General features: G+C 47.3%; 1 protein-coding gene across 1 annotated transcript in view; it reads left to right on the forward strand.

The window, feature by feature from the left end:
• Positions 1 to 17,046, forward strand: part of HCN4 (hyperpolarization activated cyclic nucleotide gated potassium channel 4) — a gene marked incomplete at both ends in the record, with an annotated part of 94,186 nt that overhangs the window by 45,902 nt on the left and 31,238 nt on the right. Inside the window, one exon of the mRNA XM_079541065.1 lies at positions 10,048 to 10,209. Within this exon, the coding sequence (XP_079397191.1) occupies positions 10,048 to 10,209 (162 nt within the window). The remainder of the gene's footprint in view (positions 1 to 10,047; positions 10,210 to 17,046) is intronic.

A 17,046-nucleotide genomic window follows, 5' to 3' on the forward strand; every position in this document is an offset into this window, starting at 1 on the left:
CAGATCCTTGTTGGAAATGTTCAGACCAGCCTTCATCAAAGCAATTTAGAAATAAAACCGATCCCAACAAAACAGTTTAAGTATGTGTTACTGACAAGCAGACTCCAGCCTATCCAGCAGGCTGGCACCCCTCTGTTCTCCATTGGTACGCTGCTGCAGTCAAAGTATTTTTTCCACTGCTGTGTCAGCTGCACCTTTTTTCACCTGCTGCCTGTGAAACATTACTAGCAAGAAAAAGGAAGTGCCCACAGGGGCTCAATGGAGATTGCAGGCAAATTCTCAGCCCATCTGAAAACCAGACCATTGTGCTGAGCATCCTGAGCCTGTGAACTCTGCTCTCCTTCACATCTCGGGTCACTGAGTTTACAGCACGAGGAGCCTCCAGAGTCTGCTCACACTCTGTGCCCATGGTGCAGGAAACTGTTTCAGGCTCCAGGGCCGCCAGGCTGCTGCCTTTCATGGGTGTCGCAGTCCCTAAAAGCACAAAAAGTCAGAGGTGGTGGAAGTTGGGTTTGGTTGCTGAGGCTGTAATCAAATTAAACGGGAGGATTGAGTTAGGTGGAAGGCGCTCCATCTCCCTGCAGGATGGGAGCGGGCCTGGCAGGCAGAGCTGGGCTATGAGCAGCAGTAGATTACATTTTTGTACATTAATATAATCAAACGGAACACAACAGCAGCCTCAGCGGGCAGATGCAGCAATTTGAAATTTACATTATCTGCTCTCTTAAAAAGTGGGAGGAGAAAAGCTTGCCATCATTCCATCGACAGAAAGCCTGATCCTCTAAACAAATGCCAGCTGCAGAGCTAGAAGAGATCAGGGTGACAGTACCTGGAGCTGCAGCCGAGCTGTGTGACTGCCGCCATCGGGTCCCACAGCGGGCCCTGCAGGGAGCTCTGGGCTGCATCGCCCACGGAGGACCTGGTTCGAGTTCTTCAGAGAGTTTGCACTTACTGCACAGGACCTGGTGGGGTTCTTTTATATCCCAGCTGCCAATTGTAGGAACCTACGTCAGTGTGTTAAATGGCAATTTTGTTGTCTTTTTTTAATTCTGTTCTGAATCTTACACTAAAACCTTCAAATGTGATGGAAAGGAATGTGAAAACGAAGGTCACTGCTAATACGTTTTGTGACAGCTTCCTCTAAGAATATGAACTGTGCTTGTTTTACAGGCAATCTGAATTTTGAGAAGGTGATTTTCTCTGTCATTTGAAGGATCTCTTGATCTGCTTTTCTTTCTTCCATGTTCTCCTGTGTGTTTATGGTTACAAATGCTGTTGGCAATCCTTAGTGCTCTGGGCTGGGCTCCTTCCTGTATGTAAATGGAGAAGGAGAGGCACTGTGACAGACCAGTTCATTTTTGTTCTGCGTTCTTAATAGCAATGAAATGCTTCGGAGGGAACGTGTGATGAATCCTAAAGCACCAGCTCTACAATAATCTGCTCACAGGTAGATTTATTCCTCACTTTTTTTTTTTTTTTTTTTTTAAGCCTTGAAGAGTATAAACCATTTTTTAAAGTTATTATTATTCAGCCATTTATTTATTTAGGCATGTATGTAATATCCTGCCAAGTTCCTGGCCTCAAGCATTCCCACAGCAATGTATTCCATGTTGTTTGGGGAAAAAAGGGGCATTTTCTCTCACCAGTTTCTTCAGTTTCATGCAGATTTTAGCTTCCTGGCTGAAAATAGCCCCGTGCTCTAAGGGAAGGAGTGTTGCTGACCTAGGTAATAGCAGAATGTGGTCAATAGTCCCATCATTATTTTGTCTCATTACTTGTCCACGTTAGCTGGTTTAATTGGCTTCGTGCCTGGTAGCTCGATGGACTCAGGGGGTGCCTTCCCACTTAGCTCAATGAATTTTTGATCAGGCCACAAATGAGGTCCTTCCGACAGAGCCTGCAGCCTGGGCTCACCTCTGTCATCTGAGTCAACCATCGATCCCCTCCTCTGCTGCTCAGCGGCCCTTTCCAGCGCTGGATACCTGCACTGCTGAGGGCTCGCGCTCCGAGCAGTCTCAGAACTCGCAGTGCTCATCCTTGATGCTGCTCTCAGGCCGTGCCAGGCTTTGCCCCATTTTCAGACCAGCCATGGGTCTTGTCTTCTTCTCGGGTATTTATGCTTCCCTTTCCCTCAGCCTTCCCAGAGATTTCTTTCCCTTGGTGTGTCTATGTATAGCTACCAAGCGAGACAGACCTTTTGGATGATGACTGTGGTCATTTTTAACTTCAGAAAAGCCCGTGACCTATTTCCAAAAGTGATTCATTGCTAGCCTCTCAGAAGAATTACTATTCCCAAAGATGCAGATAAGAGCCATGAGAGATTTAAAAAAATGCCTAGGCAGGTAAGATATCTAATTCCCACAGAGAGCTAGACACCTAACCTACTTACAGCTCTGGGGCTTGATTTTTTTCTCCTTTTTTCCAAACACATTCAACTATATCAAGAGATATATGAATGCTGTTGAAAATATGAGCTGTAGGCGTCTGAGAACAGAGCCCTGCTGAAAAGCAAAGGGGCACATACCCCAAAGTCATGGAATCATAGAATCACTCAGGTTGGAAAAGACCTTAAAGATCATCCAGTCCAACAGTCATAGAGGTTCTATGCAGTCCTCACACTGCAGCTTGGGAACATGTTCTCTGAGATCTGAATCACAGAATAGGTTGGAAAAGACCTCTAAGATCATCCAGTCCGACAGTCAGCTCACCATGCCCGCTGACCACGTCCCTCAGTGCCACATCTCCACAGTTCCTGAACACCTCCAGGGACGGTGACTGCACCACTTCCCTGGGCAGCCGTGTCACCTCACTACCACTCTTCATGAGCAGAAATTTTTCCTCATATCCAACCAGAGCCTCCCTAGGCACAACTTGAGGCCGTTACCTCTTGTCTCTTCGTGCTGCAGGCTCCATTCCTTCCATCCTTCCTTCATGCTAGCTGGCATCCATTGCAGGCTTACAACTCAATTCGGTGCAGGCAGAATCCAGTTCCAACTGTTTTTATCCTAGAGGTTTAAAGAAAGCCACACAGGAAAGACAGTCGTTTGAGTTGCGCTAGAAAATATTTTTAAAAGTCTGTGTCATGTTGCCGTGGTGACAAAAGTTCTTAAAAGGATGAAGATTAAAGTCGAGGCTGAGAATGGTGGCATGGGGAGGGAAGGGGGGCTGTTGTCACGACAACGTGCACTCTGAGAGTGCAAGAGGCAAAACCCACGGTGGTGGCAGGCTCTTTGGGGTTTATATATATCTGTAAACAGCTGCCATTTATGCCAGCTTTCTCAGTGCTAATTAGTCCTGCTATTTCACCTTTCTCTGCTGTAAATATTTTCCGGTAGACAAAAGTCTCTGAGGAGAAAAGGCTTGGATTTAATTTTGGCTTGGGCTTTCTGCTGCTCCTTGAATACAGCCCAGTATCTCACAACTGGAGAAGCACTTCCAGTAGCCAGAAGCTACTGGAGTTAAATTACCTGGGGAGCAGGTAGAGGCTTGCAGGTGTGCATCGTACTCTTGTAGAGCCTTAACAGCATCTTGTAGAGCCTTACCAGCTACTCAGAGGCCACTTGTCCCTTCTTCTGCTTTTGTGCTGCTGGGGCTGTTTCTGAGAGCACCTCCTTGGCTCTACTTAGAGGCCACAATCCATGAGCAGTAGTTAGAACAACCGGCGTCCCCAGATTTGGTCCAAAACTTCGTTTGAAGATTCTCATGCAAGTGGCTTTTCGCTTTTATGTGCCTAATTTTGCCCATCTAGAATAATGGAGATAACACATACACTAGAGACACTGAAGCATGCTAGGTTAATGTCAGCTGGGCGCCTTGAGACCTTCGAATGAAAACTACCTCAGCAGCACAAAGGATTATTATTTAAAGTGTAAAATCGACTTGGATATCTCTCCTAACACCTGGCACTCAGTGCACTCCCCTCAAACTCGCTGCTGTTCCAGGCAGCCCTGTGACAGGCACCCTTCTGAGCATTAAACCTAATGAATCATGGGCCCGGATCTCCTCTCACACTGACTCAAGGCAGCATCAGCATCTCCACTGACATTGCTTATGTCATTTGGTGCAGAGCAAGCATAAAAAGAGAATCAACCTCAAACTCTTGCCTTCATCTAAAACTTGATCTTCTGGCTATAGTTTTCCCTGCTGGCACAGCAAAAAGCAGGCAAAACCAAATCCCGCACCACCTCAAACTGTCAGGCTCATCCCTGAGTCTGCACGCTGCTTGCAGATGTAGCTGTGCACCACAGATGATTTCCCATCTCCAGTCCATCTGCTCTGTGCTGCCTGGTGCTTTCTGCCTCGTCCCAATGCAATCTGGATCCTGAAGCTCTCTCCTTCCCATGCTGTTGTGCTGTTATGCCAAACACAGTGTGATCTGCACAGCCCAAAGCAGTCTGACCCAAAGGTGATCCTTTGTATGGGACTTCTGCTTTTCACTATGCTCTGATGTTGTAAATAAGGCCAATTGCATTCCCTTACTTAATTTTCCCCTCTTCCCAGGCCTACTTTTAGCAGTCAGCAGTCCAGGCTGTGCAACAGTTGCCTCAGATATTCAAGGTTTGTCTTTATATAGCACAAACAGCATTTCTTTTATTCATCACTCAGAACAAAACGTATGGCCTGTCTTGTTACTCAAGACAACAAGCCTTTCGCATTAAAATTAGCTTATGTTCTGGTACAGCTTAAATGTGGCATCACTGGAAGAGCAAAATAGTTGGAGAGGGATAGGAAAGAGCAAGTAAAAGGGATGATGATGCATTTCTCCTCATCAGAAGCTGAGGTCTTTTGTGTTCCTTTGCTGAAACATGGTGTTTCCCAATGGTTGAATTTCTTGAGGAGCTGCTCCCTCTCTCAGCTCTGGTTTCTCACACATCTTTAGCAGTATCAGAACTCTCAGGGTTTTGGCCCTTCGTGTGCCCATGGCTTCTGTGCTTCAGTGCTCCAATGCGTGCAGTGCTTTGTGTGCACCCTGCAAGTTGTTTGGCTCTCTCCTTCCTCCAGCCCTCCAAGGTGGATCTGCATATCCAGCTCCCCAAAACCTCTTCAGAGCTTCTAGGAGGAAAATGCATCTTCACCTCTGTTACATACAAAAGTCAAGCACAGGAAAGAAGAATAAAAGACATCTCAACTTGCTTCTGTAGAGTCCACAAGGAGTCTTAGTGTGAGTGGAAATGCATATTTCCTCATAACAGAACAACCTTAACTCTGCCCCCTAGCGTACTCAGAATAGTAGATGATACTGTTTTAGTTCTCCTTTGAGATTTTTTAAGGTCTTTTGATTTTTAAGCCATAAATTAAAGTGTAGGTTCTTTGCTTTCCATGAAGCTGGAGCACTGTCACAGGTACTTGATTACCCACAGGGGATTTATCACAGTTTGCATTATCTGTGGTGTGGCTGCAGACGCCAGAACTGGCTTGGGACCAGCAGGCTTTCTTAGTTTGGATGCAGTGCTACAGAAATCCTGCTATATTGCCTGTAGAGGTAGTGAAGGGTAACAAGCAGTTTCACTGCTCTCCTGTGGCGCAGAATCTGTTTGTAAGCCTGGTGGATGCAAGGCAGCTCTGTGCAGAGCCAGCATTCAGCTGAGTGACGGTGCCTGCTGCTAGCTGTGTCTGGCAGGGTGTCTAGCTCCAGCTCAGCCACGCTGGCTCTGAACAGAATCATTGCTACACCTCTGTATGGCAGTCCCCAGGCCCACAGGAAAACCCTTTTGTTTCACACACAGCATCTCCAGTACGTGCAGAGCCAACAGGGACCTGCAGCTGCAGACCTGAAACAGACAGGCACACTGATGCAACGTTGCTTTCAGGGAACTAAGAAAATCTATTGACTGTTGGTTTGGATAGCCACAGTGAGTTATATGCCAACATGCAACAATCAAATGTACAACTTTGACTTGACTCAAAGCCCTTGTGTCACTGCTAGAGCCAGATTCCCATCTCTCTGAGGTGTTTTTGATTTCTTCCAGCTCAAATGTTCAGGACAGAGGAATCGCACTGCATTACAGAGCCAAGTGAGGAATGCTGCACAGTTATTTGGGGCTGACAGGATTTCAGATTCATACTCTTAGGATGCTGATAGGTTGCTTGTACAGTATAAGCTGGATTTTCATGATGGGGCCTAGAGATGATTTTGTTGAAGAAAGTTTTGGTCCTTCCACTTTTCCCAAGCTGTCCTTTTAGCAAGGGCTGCAAGGAGCCCTTGGGCCAGAGGCACAAAGCCACCTTTATAGCAGAGATTCTGTTCGTTTTGGATAACCAAGTAACAGAACTATTGGCTCTATCAGAAAAAGCCCTTGGAAGCAGGTGCTTCTAAGCTTGAATCCATGCTTCCTCCTCCTCCTTCTCCTCCTCCTCACCCTCTTTTTCCAAATCACAAACAGCTGAAAGCTGGAAAGCACCAGCAGTTCCAGGGAAGAAGGTGTGATGCCCTGGGACCCAGCTGGGGTTATGATATGACAGGACAATAAAGCCCTGAGTGTTAATGAGGAAAAGCAGAGAAGTACCAATTACCACTCATGTTCCTTTGCTTCTGGTTCAACCATTCTAGAATGTTTCTCCCATCTCTCCCTGGTGAGCTGTAGATTGCTTATAGATTGCACTGCAGCCCTGGCTGAGACCCTCTGCAGCACATTCCTGGATTTAGTATTCCCTGCTGTATGGGGCTCTATTTACAGCAGGAACTTCTCAGTGGAAAGGTGTTCATTCTACTCCTGCGCAGTTATTCCTATATGATGTAGGACGAGTGCTTCCTATTTTTCTCTTGCAGGTGAATGCAAATCTATTTCAAGGAGTAGGAATGAGCTGGTAGCTCCTGTGACTGACATTTGAAATGGGATTTGTGTCACCTGTGGTTCAGACGTTTACAGCTGGAGTTCATTAGCCAGCTCACTTTACAGGTAGCAGAGAGAAGCAGGACTTCTGAGGTGTGCTGCTTCCCCTTCTCAGGTCCACAAGTGCTGCAAGCCAGGTATCTTGCCTTCAGGAGGTGTGTTTCAATCTCCAGTCCCACAGCAGGTGAGCTGAGTTCACCCTTTAGTGTTTGAGAGGAGGCAGCAGGACCACATGGCAGAAGCAAAGCACCTTTGTTGATGCAGTAGAATAAAGGCTTGCTGCCCTAGCCTGACCAGAATACATCCCAAGCATAGAATAAGCTCCATTTCCATCTGTGTTTCCTCTATAGCATCCATTTCACTACTTATAATATGTTAAAGGGAGAAAGGCACTTCCTAAACCTGATAGGGTCTCTCCTTGTCCCTGGCTGGAGTTCCCTGGGCTATGGGAGTGTTGGAAATCATTGAAAACTGTGCATAGATGGGAGAGGAGAAGTCGCTGGCACAGTAAAACCCTGATAATGCATAAGATCTGCTGGGCAATCCATCTGCAAACTGCTGCTCTGGCTTCATTATAAGCCTAGCCTGTGGCTGTCACTCAAATAGGCTGGATTCACCTTGGGTTATCTAAGTGAGAATGATTGTTTCTGTGATTGGGGGAAAAAAAAAAAGGTGAAACCAGTAGAAATTATTTTTTATGAATTATGTGTTCAGCTTTCATACTGACCTATTGAGTCAGCACTGAGAGTCGGATTTCTTAGAACAGCCTTTCATGCTGGATTTTGGATATTTTCTTCTTTTCAGCTCAGAAATATCATTAGAATGGCCTTTCTCATGCTAAGGGAACTGTGGACTCCAGCTGCACCTTGGATGCAGTGGAAATAATGGGGTTTAGAAGCTGTTATCCACAGCATTCATCATTCTGGTTGCCAGCATTCTTCTGTGGCTCCCTCCTGGTCAGGATTGAGCATGTCAGCTTCTAATGCATACAACTTCATAGCATCTTGATTAGGTAGAGGAGTGTTAATGTCTGGTGTGGAAGCAAGCATTGAAATCAAACAGCTAGCTCTGACAGTGGAGCAATGAGCCAATTTAGGGAGCTAAACTGATAAACATTCCTTCATAACACCAGCTTTTTGCCTTCTTAGCTGCTTGAACTGGTTCACTGTGGGAGCAGAGGCCGGGCCCTGATATTGGCAAGAGTGGCAGGTACTGCTGGGAGTGGCTGCAGAGACCACTGGGTTAAGAGCAGCAAGCAGTTACGTGGTTACAGCTAGCCATGCAGGCACATAGCTGTCTGTGGCCAGATCACCCACTTCAGATACTTCCCTGATGCACAGACAGCCTCTTGGTAATCACTTTCCCCTGCAGAGGTGATTCTCAGCAGCTGAGCCACCCACTGAACGTGGCCACCTTTCTGCACAGGGGCTCTGGAGTTCAGCTCTCAGGAAGTGCTGGCACGCTTCTCCCTGCAGTTTAGGTAAGGATGGAGATGTGGCAATGGGGCTGGGCTGTGCAGCCTCATCTGATTCGCAGTAGTCGTGTTTATTCCCCACATTCCTCTGCTTTTTGTTTCCTTCTATTAAATCCAACTAAGACGCTGTGTTACCAGATTGCAGGCTAAGATGCAAAGCAGCCAGGCTGCGTGTGCTTTCAAACCATGGGGAGGTCTCTGGAGATGACCCAGCTGACAGCCGTGAGCCTGTCTGCTTCATTCACACACAGCTGTCCACATATTTCATTCCTCCAGCAGCAGCAGCAGCATTGCTGTGTGAGGGGAGCAGTGATTACCATTTCTCCAGGCAGAGCTCTAGGGCAGGAAGCCATGGAACGTGGCTGTCAGGCCTCCATCCTTCTTTGATTTGCCACATGGGAGAGAATGTCAGGTGTGTTGGGGTCTCTGTTTTCAGGGTGATGTTGAAGTGAGAGCATTTGCCTCGTGGTGGGTGATCGAGCTGTCTTCTTTGTGTGTCCCTGCAATCCATTTTCACTGGAGGGGATGCTCTCTCCTGTAGAGGCATGCATTAATCATCAGATTCTGCAGCTCAGAGCAGCTACATTGAGTCCATGGCTGTGTTGATCTGCTCTGGATGCTGCAGATGTGGCAAAGCCTGTCCTGCATTGAGCTTTTGACAGGAACCTCAAGGCTGCATCCAGATGCTCCCTTCATCAACTGTGTTAATGGGAAGAGAGACCAAAAGTGGCCTCTGTGCTGAGTCACAGAGGGTGACCATGCTCTCCAGAACCAAGCTCTCCTTCTCACTGTGACATATTGGAAGGTAAGAGAAGCCAAACCTGGGCAGATATGTAGCATAGAACAGAACTTGCTGGCATGCCCAGTGTGTCTAGCTGTCATCACAAAGCTGGGCATAAGGGAGCCAAGCACTTACAATGTCTCCACTGTACACATCCCCCAAAATAGTAATCCATCAAGTAATTCCTGACTGCAAATGTGACTTTGGTGATGGAACACCCAGTTTCCACAGTGTGTCCTGCTTCTGACTAGTGCTATGGACAAGAGGGCTGTCAATAGCCTTGGCACTAGAGAGCTGGCTGCAGAGCTCTGGTTGCCATTCCCTTTTGCCAGGTTTCTGAGTGTCCTTGCTAAGAGCTGCCTAATAGCTCTGGCATTTTTTCTATTTCTTCAGCTTCATGTAAGCACCATTTCCTTCATGTCACACTGAAGTGATGCAGCAGCTGGTACAAAAAAAAGTTGCATTGCAACCTCTTCTAGAAGCCTCTGCCGAGTTGAGGGCCATTCTTTCTTACATTTGATGCTTCCAGACACTGCATTGAACATCCAGTAAAATGATAACTTCTGCCATTGGTCGGTGCATCACATGTATTCAGCAGGAGCAGAAATCAAAGAAGGTCACTGCGGTTAAAAAGATGTTATGATGGGGTTTATTTCTGAGGCGTGGCTGATGTTCTGGAAATATTTGCAACCAATATCTTCTGTAAGAGGAGTTATGGAGCCTTCAATGTAAATTGAAGGCAGAAATCAAAGGGCAAGAGGGGTGAGTGAATACAATTTTGTATTTTGGTTTTTAATCTGTTTTTCAGCTGATTCTGCTCACATACAGTGACTGACCTGAGCTAGGCTGATGCAGCCTTTCCTGTTACGTTAGCAAGGCTCTTGACCCTGATACTGCATCTAATTTTGCTGGGTTGGTTGGGGAGCTGCCATCTAATCTGCTCCTGGTTGTCCCTGCAGATCTTCCACATGACCTACGATCTGGCCAGTGCAGTTGTGCGGATTGTGAACCTGATTGGGATGATGCTGCTGCTGTGTCACTGGGATGGCTGCCTCCAGTTCCTCGTGCCTATGCTGCAGGACTTCCCTGATGATTGCTGGGTATCCCTCAACCGCATGGTGGTAAGTGCTTGCCCCTTGTATCCCCAAGCCACTGCTCACAGCATCACCTTTCAGTTCCCCATCTTCTGCCGCATCCTTTTAGGGCCTTTCTCCGCTATCCAGCAGGCACTGGTAAAGCCACTTTGGGCACGGGGACTCCCTGGGGACAATTTCAACAACAGGACTGCAGAGTAGAAACCAGGCAACAGAGCCCCTGCAGCAGAAGGCAAGAGCCAGGCTCCCCCTCCTGGCAGGAGACAGCAAAGAGCAAGAGTTAAGGTGTCTTTCGACTGAGATCTGGGCATATTGAGCCAAATGGGGGTCCTGGAGCCCTGGCTGGGTCTGATGCATAAGGTGCTAATTCCCATGGCTGGCCTCAAGGAAACTGCTCAGCCAGCTGCTCCATATCCACTTGAAGGATGAGTGTGATCAGTATTGCAATGGAGTGGGCTGAAACAGACTGCCATGCCACGGTTCGGCCTCCTCTTGTAGGAACAATGGCCAGACTTCCCAGTGAGGTCCCAAGCTGTGCACTGTTGCTGTGAGGGAAATTTATACCATATGGTACGTGCACAGGGATTTCATGGTACTTTTCAGCCATCTCACTGAGAATTCAGGATCTTTTATTCAAAGGGACAATGTCCAGTTGATTAAGCAGCAAAAACTGACAAAGCTTAAAAAATTGCCTCTTACTGCAGCTCTTAACCTCTAGATTCCCCCAGCCAATTTCTACTTTAAAAAAATAATAATAATAATATCAGGCACTTGGGCAGAACAAAACAAATGCAAAATGTATGAAAGAACTGCCAGCTTCCATGGCTTCCACATGCAGAGCTGTGGGCCCATGCTGCCCCTGCCTGAGATGAGTGAGCAGCCGTCAGAAGTCCTCTGTTTGGGGGGTTGTTTGTGTATTTCTTCCCTCTGCAATAATCGTTCATTTCCTGCTGTTGAAAGGTGTCAGACTGACAGTTCTGGAGACTACAGCCCTTTATTTATCTGCATCAGAAGAACAACCCATGCAGCAGCTGCCCCGTCTTCCCTGTGCTGCTTTTTTATTATTTATATGACAGGAGCAATGAAAGATCAGGGCCCCATTGTGCTTGTGCTATTTGGGTTCAAAAGGACATACAGCTCCTTGTCCTGGAGAGCTCAGAGCTGCAGACAAATCATCCCCATCAGATGAAGTGACTTGGCCGTGGAGTCCTTGCACAACAGTTTTGGAGCAGCAGATTTGATTTGTTTCCTTATTCCTAATGTACTAGACCCTAATAATTCCTCTTTCCACTTACTTGGTCCAGTCTTCTGGCTGAAAAACTGCTCGCTAATGATCATTGAGCATACGTTTTGGTGCATTGAAAGCCTGGGTGACAACCACAACAAAGGATTACCACCTCATATTCTTACTGCTTAGCCTGTGCACCTTTCTTAGCTGCAAGTCTGAGGACAGAGGGGGAAGGATGCAGAGGGCTCAGCAGAATCTCCAGGAGGCAGGATAGAAACTTTCTATTCAGAGCAGGACTATGCCAGGCAAGTACTTGTGCTGCAGTACTTGTCTTCCCATCCTGTGAAGCTGGGAATTAAATTTGCCTTGTGTGATTTATTTTTTTTTCCCTGAGCTTCTCGTCTGCAGCTCAGTCACCTTAATTTTTTTTCACTTCATAAAAGTGAAAAAAGTGATGATCTCAGTGACTGTCTCAGAAACGGAATCTCAGGAAAATGGGATGAAGAACTGGAGAGATGGTTATGCGTTCCACCTATCATTTAGGTGGCTTCTATTCCAAAGTTGTTCTGAAAATGCCAGCCCCAAAATAACTTAAGAACATTTTAAAAAAGTATATATGGAATCAGAGAGTTTCTTCTCACAATAAGGTTCTGTTCTCTTATCTCCTGAGAAGACTTCCAAATGTGTCAGTAGTGGCCTCTTGACTTGAGATGGAAGTGAACGGCGTAATTAGTGCAACAATTTCCATATAGTCCATTGTGAAGTAATGGGAGAGTCAGGAAACAGCAATAAACAGCAATAAACCAGGGCTGTCCTCAGGCTTTGGTGCAGGGGTATTGGTTTGCAGAATGGCTTTGTGTGAGATGTGATGGGCACAGGTGGGAAGTCAGCATGGCTTCTGTTGGTGCCAGTTGGTAAGTTGGATTTGGGGTCTTTTAGTTCTGACCTGGTCACAGCTGTGAGGGGAGAAGTATTCTTGGTGCACAACTGCCATGATTGCATGCAAGAACCAAACAGCTTACCACTGTAGGTTAAAAAACATGAGTTGTGAAGCTGCTGCATCCGAGGGGAGGTGAACAAGAGATGCCAAATGCTTTGTGGGCTTTCTCCTCCTAACTCCCTCACCAGTTTCCCACCTAGCTGCTTGGCAGTCCATAAAACAGCTCTGACTCCGATGCAGTGGGAAAAGAAGATTCATCACCTCCCATCTGCTTTCTAAAGGTTTGATCCTCTTCCAGGGGATCTGTGAAGCATCTGATGTTGCCAAAATCATATCAGGGGCTCGATAAATCCCTGGGTCCGGTTCATCTTGTTATTTTCTCTGCATTCCATCCTTCATCTTCAGCAATTGGAGGAATGACTATCTTTTTCTTCTTTCTGAACTGTCTCTGAAATGGCAGGGATGGATGTTTTTGGTATTAATTGCTCAGCCCCAATCTCAGGGGCTTTGGTGCTAGCTTCCCTACAGGGCACTTTATTAAAAAGGGAAACGCTTGTGAGTCAGCTCCAGGGAGGCATATGTGCAGGCAGCAGCATCTCCCCACGATGACCCTTGCCTGGCAGCTCCTCGTCAGAGAAATCTGAGCTCTGCTGAGACCTGAAAGCTGCTGGAAACACGTGGCTTGCTCTCTTGGGTGTTGTGCTGAACTGATAAACTCAGCAGGGAAGGCAAATATCCCCATGTCAAATGTAGCGACCTTGCATAGGAAATACTAATCATCTTCCCTTCTACCAGAAGGAAAGCAGCTCCCCCTTTGAGCATACCACCTCCAACCCATGACACATTTTTTGGTGTTGCTGATGGAAAGTGGGAAGAGAAGCTGGTGCAGCATGTAGGGCAGAAGACAGAACAGTCTGGCATGATCTTCTGGGTGATTCCCAACTCCCTCCAAGCCTCAGGTCCAGCAGCTCCCTCACACTCTCACTCGGTAGGCTTATGAAGCTGTGCGGTAGCTGTTCATGTTTTATAGAATCTGTCAGAGAGCAGCTGCAAGGGTAGGGCTGCTCCACGATAGTGTACGAGCCAGGAAGCAAGGGTGACTCCAGCACAGTGCCCTGAGCAGCTGGACCTAAAGAGGGTAGGCAGAGCAGAATTGGTGATTAAAGGGTCCATTGACTATTCCAGAGAAGGCAGGGTGATAACCATAACATCCAGCATCCATCCACAGAGTCCAGTTAGGAGCAGCAAGATAAGGGACCAGAGGCTACAGCAAAATTCAAGGCCTGCTAGGGTTTGGGGCTGGGAAGCCGTACAGCCCTGACAAGGCTCAGACAAGGACTGGGTGACTGGGTGGAGAACACTGGGGTCATGAAAGGGGATCCCACAGAGACCTGGGGCAATGAAGATTTTCTGGTGCACTCAGAGTCCTGAGAAAATCTTCTATAAGGTGAAGGCCATGCAAAAGCTCACCCTGGAAATAAGCCCAGAACAGGCAGGTGCTATCCAATATGAAGTTTGTCCCATCATCTTCATTTCTAGTCCCACTGCTGCTGTCCTCTAAACCCCATCTGAAGGTGTTTTCCCTGCCTAGCAGTTGTGGTGCTGTCCAGGGGAGGGCAGTGATGCTCAGAGGCCTTCATTCTGCAGCACAGCACAAATGGCATGCAGCAGCAAACACGGAATTTGCTCTGAGGGCACGTAAGATCATTGCTGAGCCAAATGTGGGAGTTCACAAAGTGTACTCGAGCCCTGTTTGTCTGGGCTGATGGTCTCAGGTCTGAACTGCCTGTAAACTGCAGCTCATCTGGCTAGGATTACATATGGAAGGGGGTTGGTTGCTGAGTGAAATACTCTTTCACTACAGACAGGCTCTTAAAACTTAGAAATGGTAGCGGTGTATATGGCAGGCATAATGGCGTGCCCATGGATTGTGCCTCCACACCAAGAATTTACCAGTACTTTCCAGCTTTTCTGCTGCTCTCTTTAGTCCTGTCTGGTGGGGGTTCAGCCAGATGCACTCACATGTTCCTCTGATCAAGCAAAATCCTGTGAGACCCTGTCCTGTTTCTTTAGGTGCTTCTCTAAGGTACTGCTGATTCCAACGCTGCCTTTGAAGAGTTTCAGCAGTGTGCTTCCAAGTATTCAAGAGTGGAGATACGAGCAGAGGCATTGAAGTCCAGACACTTAATCCCGAAGAAACCCTTATAGTCCTGCCAGTGTGGGTGTTAAAAACAAGCTAGTTTGAGAAACCACTTCAAAGCAATTTTAACTCCCATTTGCAAATGCTCACAGTGCCTGGCGTGCGCTGGAGATAACATCCCTCTTGACGATGCTCAAGCACAGATCTGTAGCTCCATTTTAGCTTGCTTTGAGATTTGGTTAAGGAGGAGCCATGTTCTTTCTGCAGTTGGAGGGTCTCATTTATCTACCTTAATGGATCATTTTAGCCACTAGGGTGTATTTGTAGTATAAGTCCTCCACTACAGGGGTTGGTTTGGTATAGGAGCAAGCTGTATCAGTACAGGGCACTGTGATGCTGATAAGCTTGTGACCACGTTTGGAACCAATGCTGCTTCTCTGTATTGCATTCTTGGCCTGCCTGTTTATTCTGTGGGAAACGAAAGGGTGTAGAGTAGGTTTGAAAAATAAAGATAGACTTCCAAGGAAAGAGTGATCACAAAGACTGTGCTGTGAGGATCCAGTGCTCCTTACAGATGCTTAGAGGTTGTGTCCTAAAGGTAACTGCTTTGGAAGGTTCTTCTTTCTGGGAATTGCCTCTGTTTTAGCAGTCCTTGATCTCTCCTCCCGGCAGGCCAAGCTGCTCAGGACCATTGTAAGCACCCTGTGTTTTCTCCAGTTCTCGCCCCTCAGCCTGTCATTACTCAGCCTGGCACAAAGCAGGCTGTCCTCGCAGGGAGCCATGATGCTGATGGAAACTGAGGTCATTGCTCATAACTACAGAGTTCTCAGGGAGCTGGAAGTGTTTCTGCAGGCTGCTGGGGCTTGTTGGTATTGGACATCATGGGTTTGGATGACTAATTTCTACATTGCAAGCCTCCTACACCCAAAAGTTTATTGGGAACTGCTATGTTGGCTCCTGCTTACATAGGCGGGAACCAAATCCAGGGTGGTTTAGTGACTTGCCTGCTCCTGAACAGCAAGTTGCTAGAATGACTCTCAAAACTTGAACGTGACTGATGCCCAGACTCTGCCCTTTGATCATTCACAGTCATGAAAAACCCTGGCAGCCAGGTTCCTGATGTCTGAGCAACCAGCTCAGCTGATCTTTTTCTGTCTTCCCAGATTCCCTTTGGAATTTCAGCATTTCTTTTCTCCCTGCCCTCAATTCTGTTACAGAGATGTGCTGCCCTGTTAAACTACTGCCATGCTGAACTCAGAAGGCAGCAGCATTTCCACAGTACCATGGGAAAGGTATTTGTTTTGAGAACCTTCTGGCTAAGAAGTAGAACTGGCCTGAGTGGGCAAGAGGAGAAGAAATCACACTCCTCTCCATCAAGCCAAGTACACACCTCTGTCTTTGCCAGACTTACCTATTGGCTCTGTGATAGAAAGGCAGGCTGGGGCATGCTTAACCACTGTGTCGTGGATTGCTGCTTTTCTCAGTTTGTGTTTGGTGCTGGGACTGACTCTTCTGCTTGCCTTGTCAGGCTTCTCTCAGGGAGCTGCATTCAGCCCTGTGTCGGCATCAGAGTACCGGTGTTCTTTGCCTTCTCCTGTAGCTGACTCCCCCTTTGGGCTGCAGCTTTTCTCACACACAGGGGCAGGCCATCTGCAGGCCCAGGAATAGAGACCCAAAGGCCACGTTATCTTTCCTGTGGGCTCAGGGGGAGATTTTTCCAGTGCAGGAGGTGAACTGGCTCCTGCTTTGTTAGGGAGGTGAGCCCAGACAGGCTGGCGCCAGTAGGGAGCCGTCCCCCCTGGGACCCTGGATGTGCTGCTGCTTCTGTGTCCGCTTTGCTGTCACTTCTGTTGCTTTGCCCTTCTTGTTGCAGTGTGAATCAGGCCCGCTTGCATAATGTAACTGGATATGGCTAAGGTAACACTGTCTCCTGTCTTTGTCCACGTGCTTATCTCCCACACAAGCATTAACACCGACCAGAGGTTCCAGCTCTTTGCCACAACTCACAAACATTAACAGTGCTCTTTGGTTCTGTTTACTACTTGTCAGCTTACTGAAAAATTTCCATCAACATTAGTGACACCCAGAGAGCTGGTTTTTGTAGACAGGTCATCAGCCATCAACCAACCGGATTGTGATAAGATCCCTCCAGGGAGGCATCCAGTAAACTCCAGGGCTTCCCGCATTGCAGGTCACCATGCTGAGCCTGCTGTGTCTCTCTGAATGGAGTTCACAGAAGTATTGCTCACCTATCTGATGAGCCCCAAACCAGGTCTTCTGCACAACGACCTTCTGAGTTGCTACGCTGTATGTATCTGCACTGCTATATCCAAGTGTATATCCAGCACCTTCCTAGGAACAGGAAGAAGACTGATGAACATACAGATTATGTGCTGCAATGAATATCACCGTAGCAGTGGTATTTTTTCACACGTCTTGTAATAGCAGTGTGTGATGACAGTTGCATTTACTTTACAAGGTTTTGTGGCAAGGAGTTGCTAGCATGTAATACCCACAAGATAGTGAATGTACCTTGTGCTGTTCCATGAGCTCAAA

This window comes from Tetrao urogallus (genome assembly GCF_951394365.1).
Source record: "Tetrao urogallus genome assembly, chromosome: 11".
NCBI lineage: Eukaryota > Metazoa > Chordata > Aves > Galliformes > Phasianidae > Tetrao > Tetrao urogallus.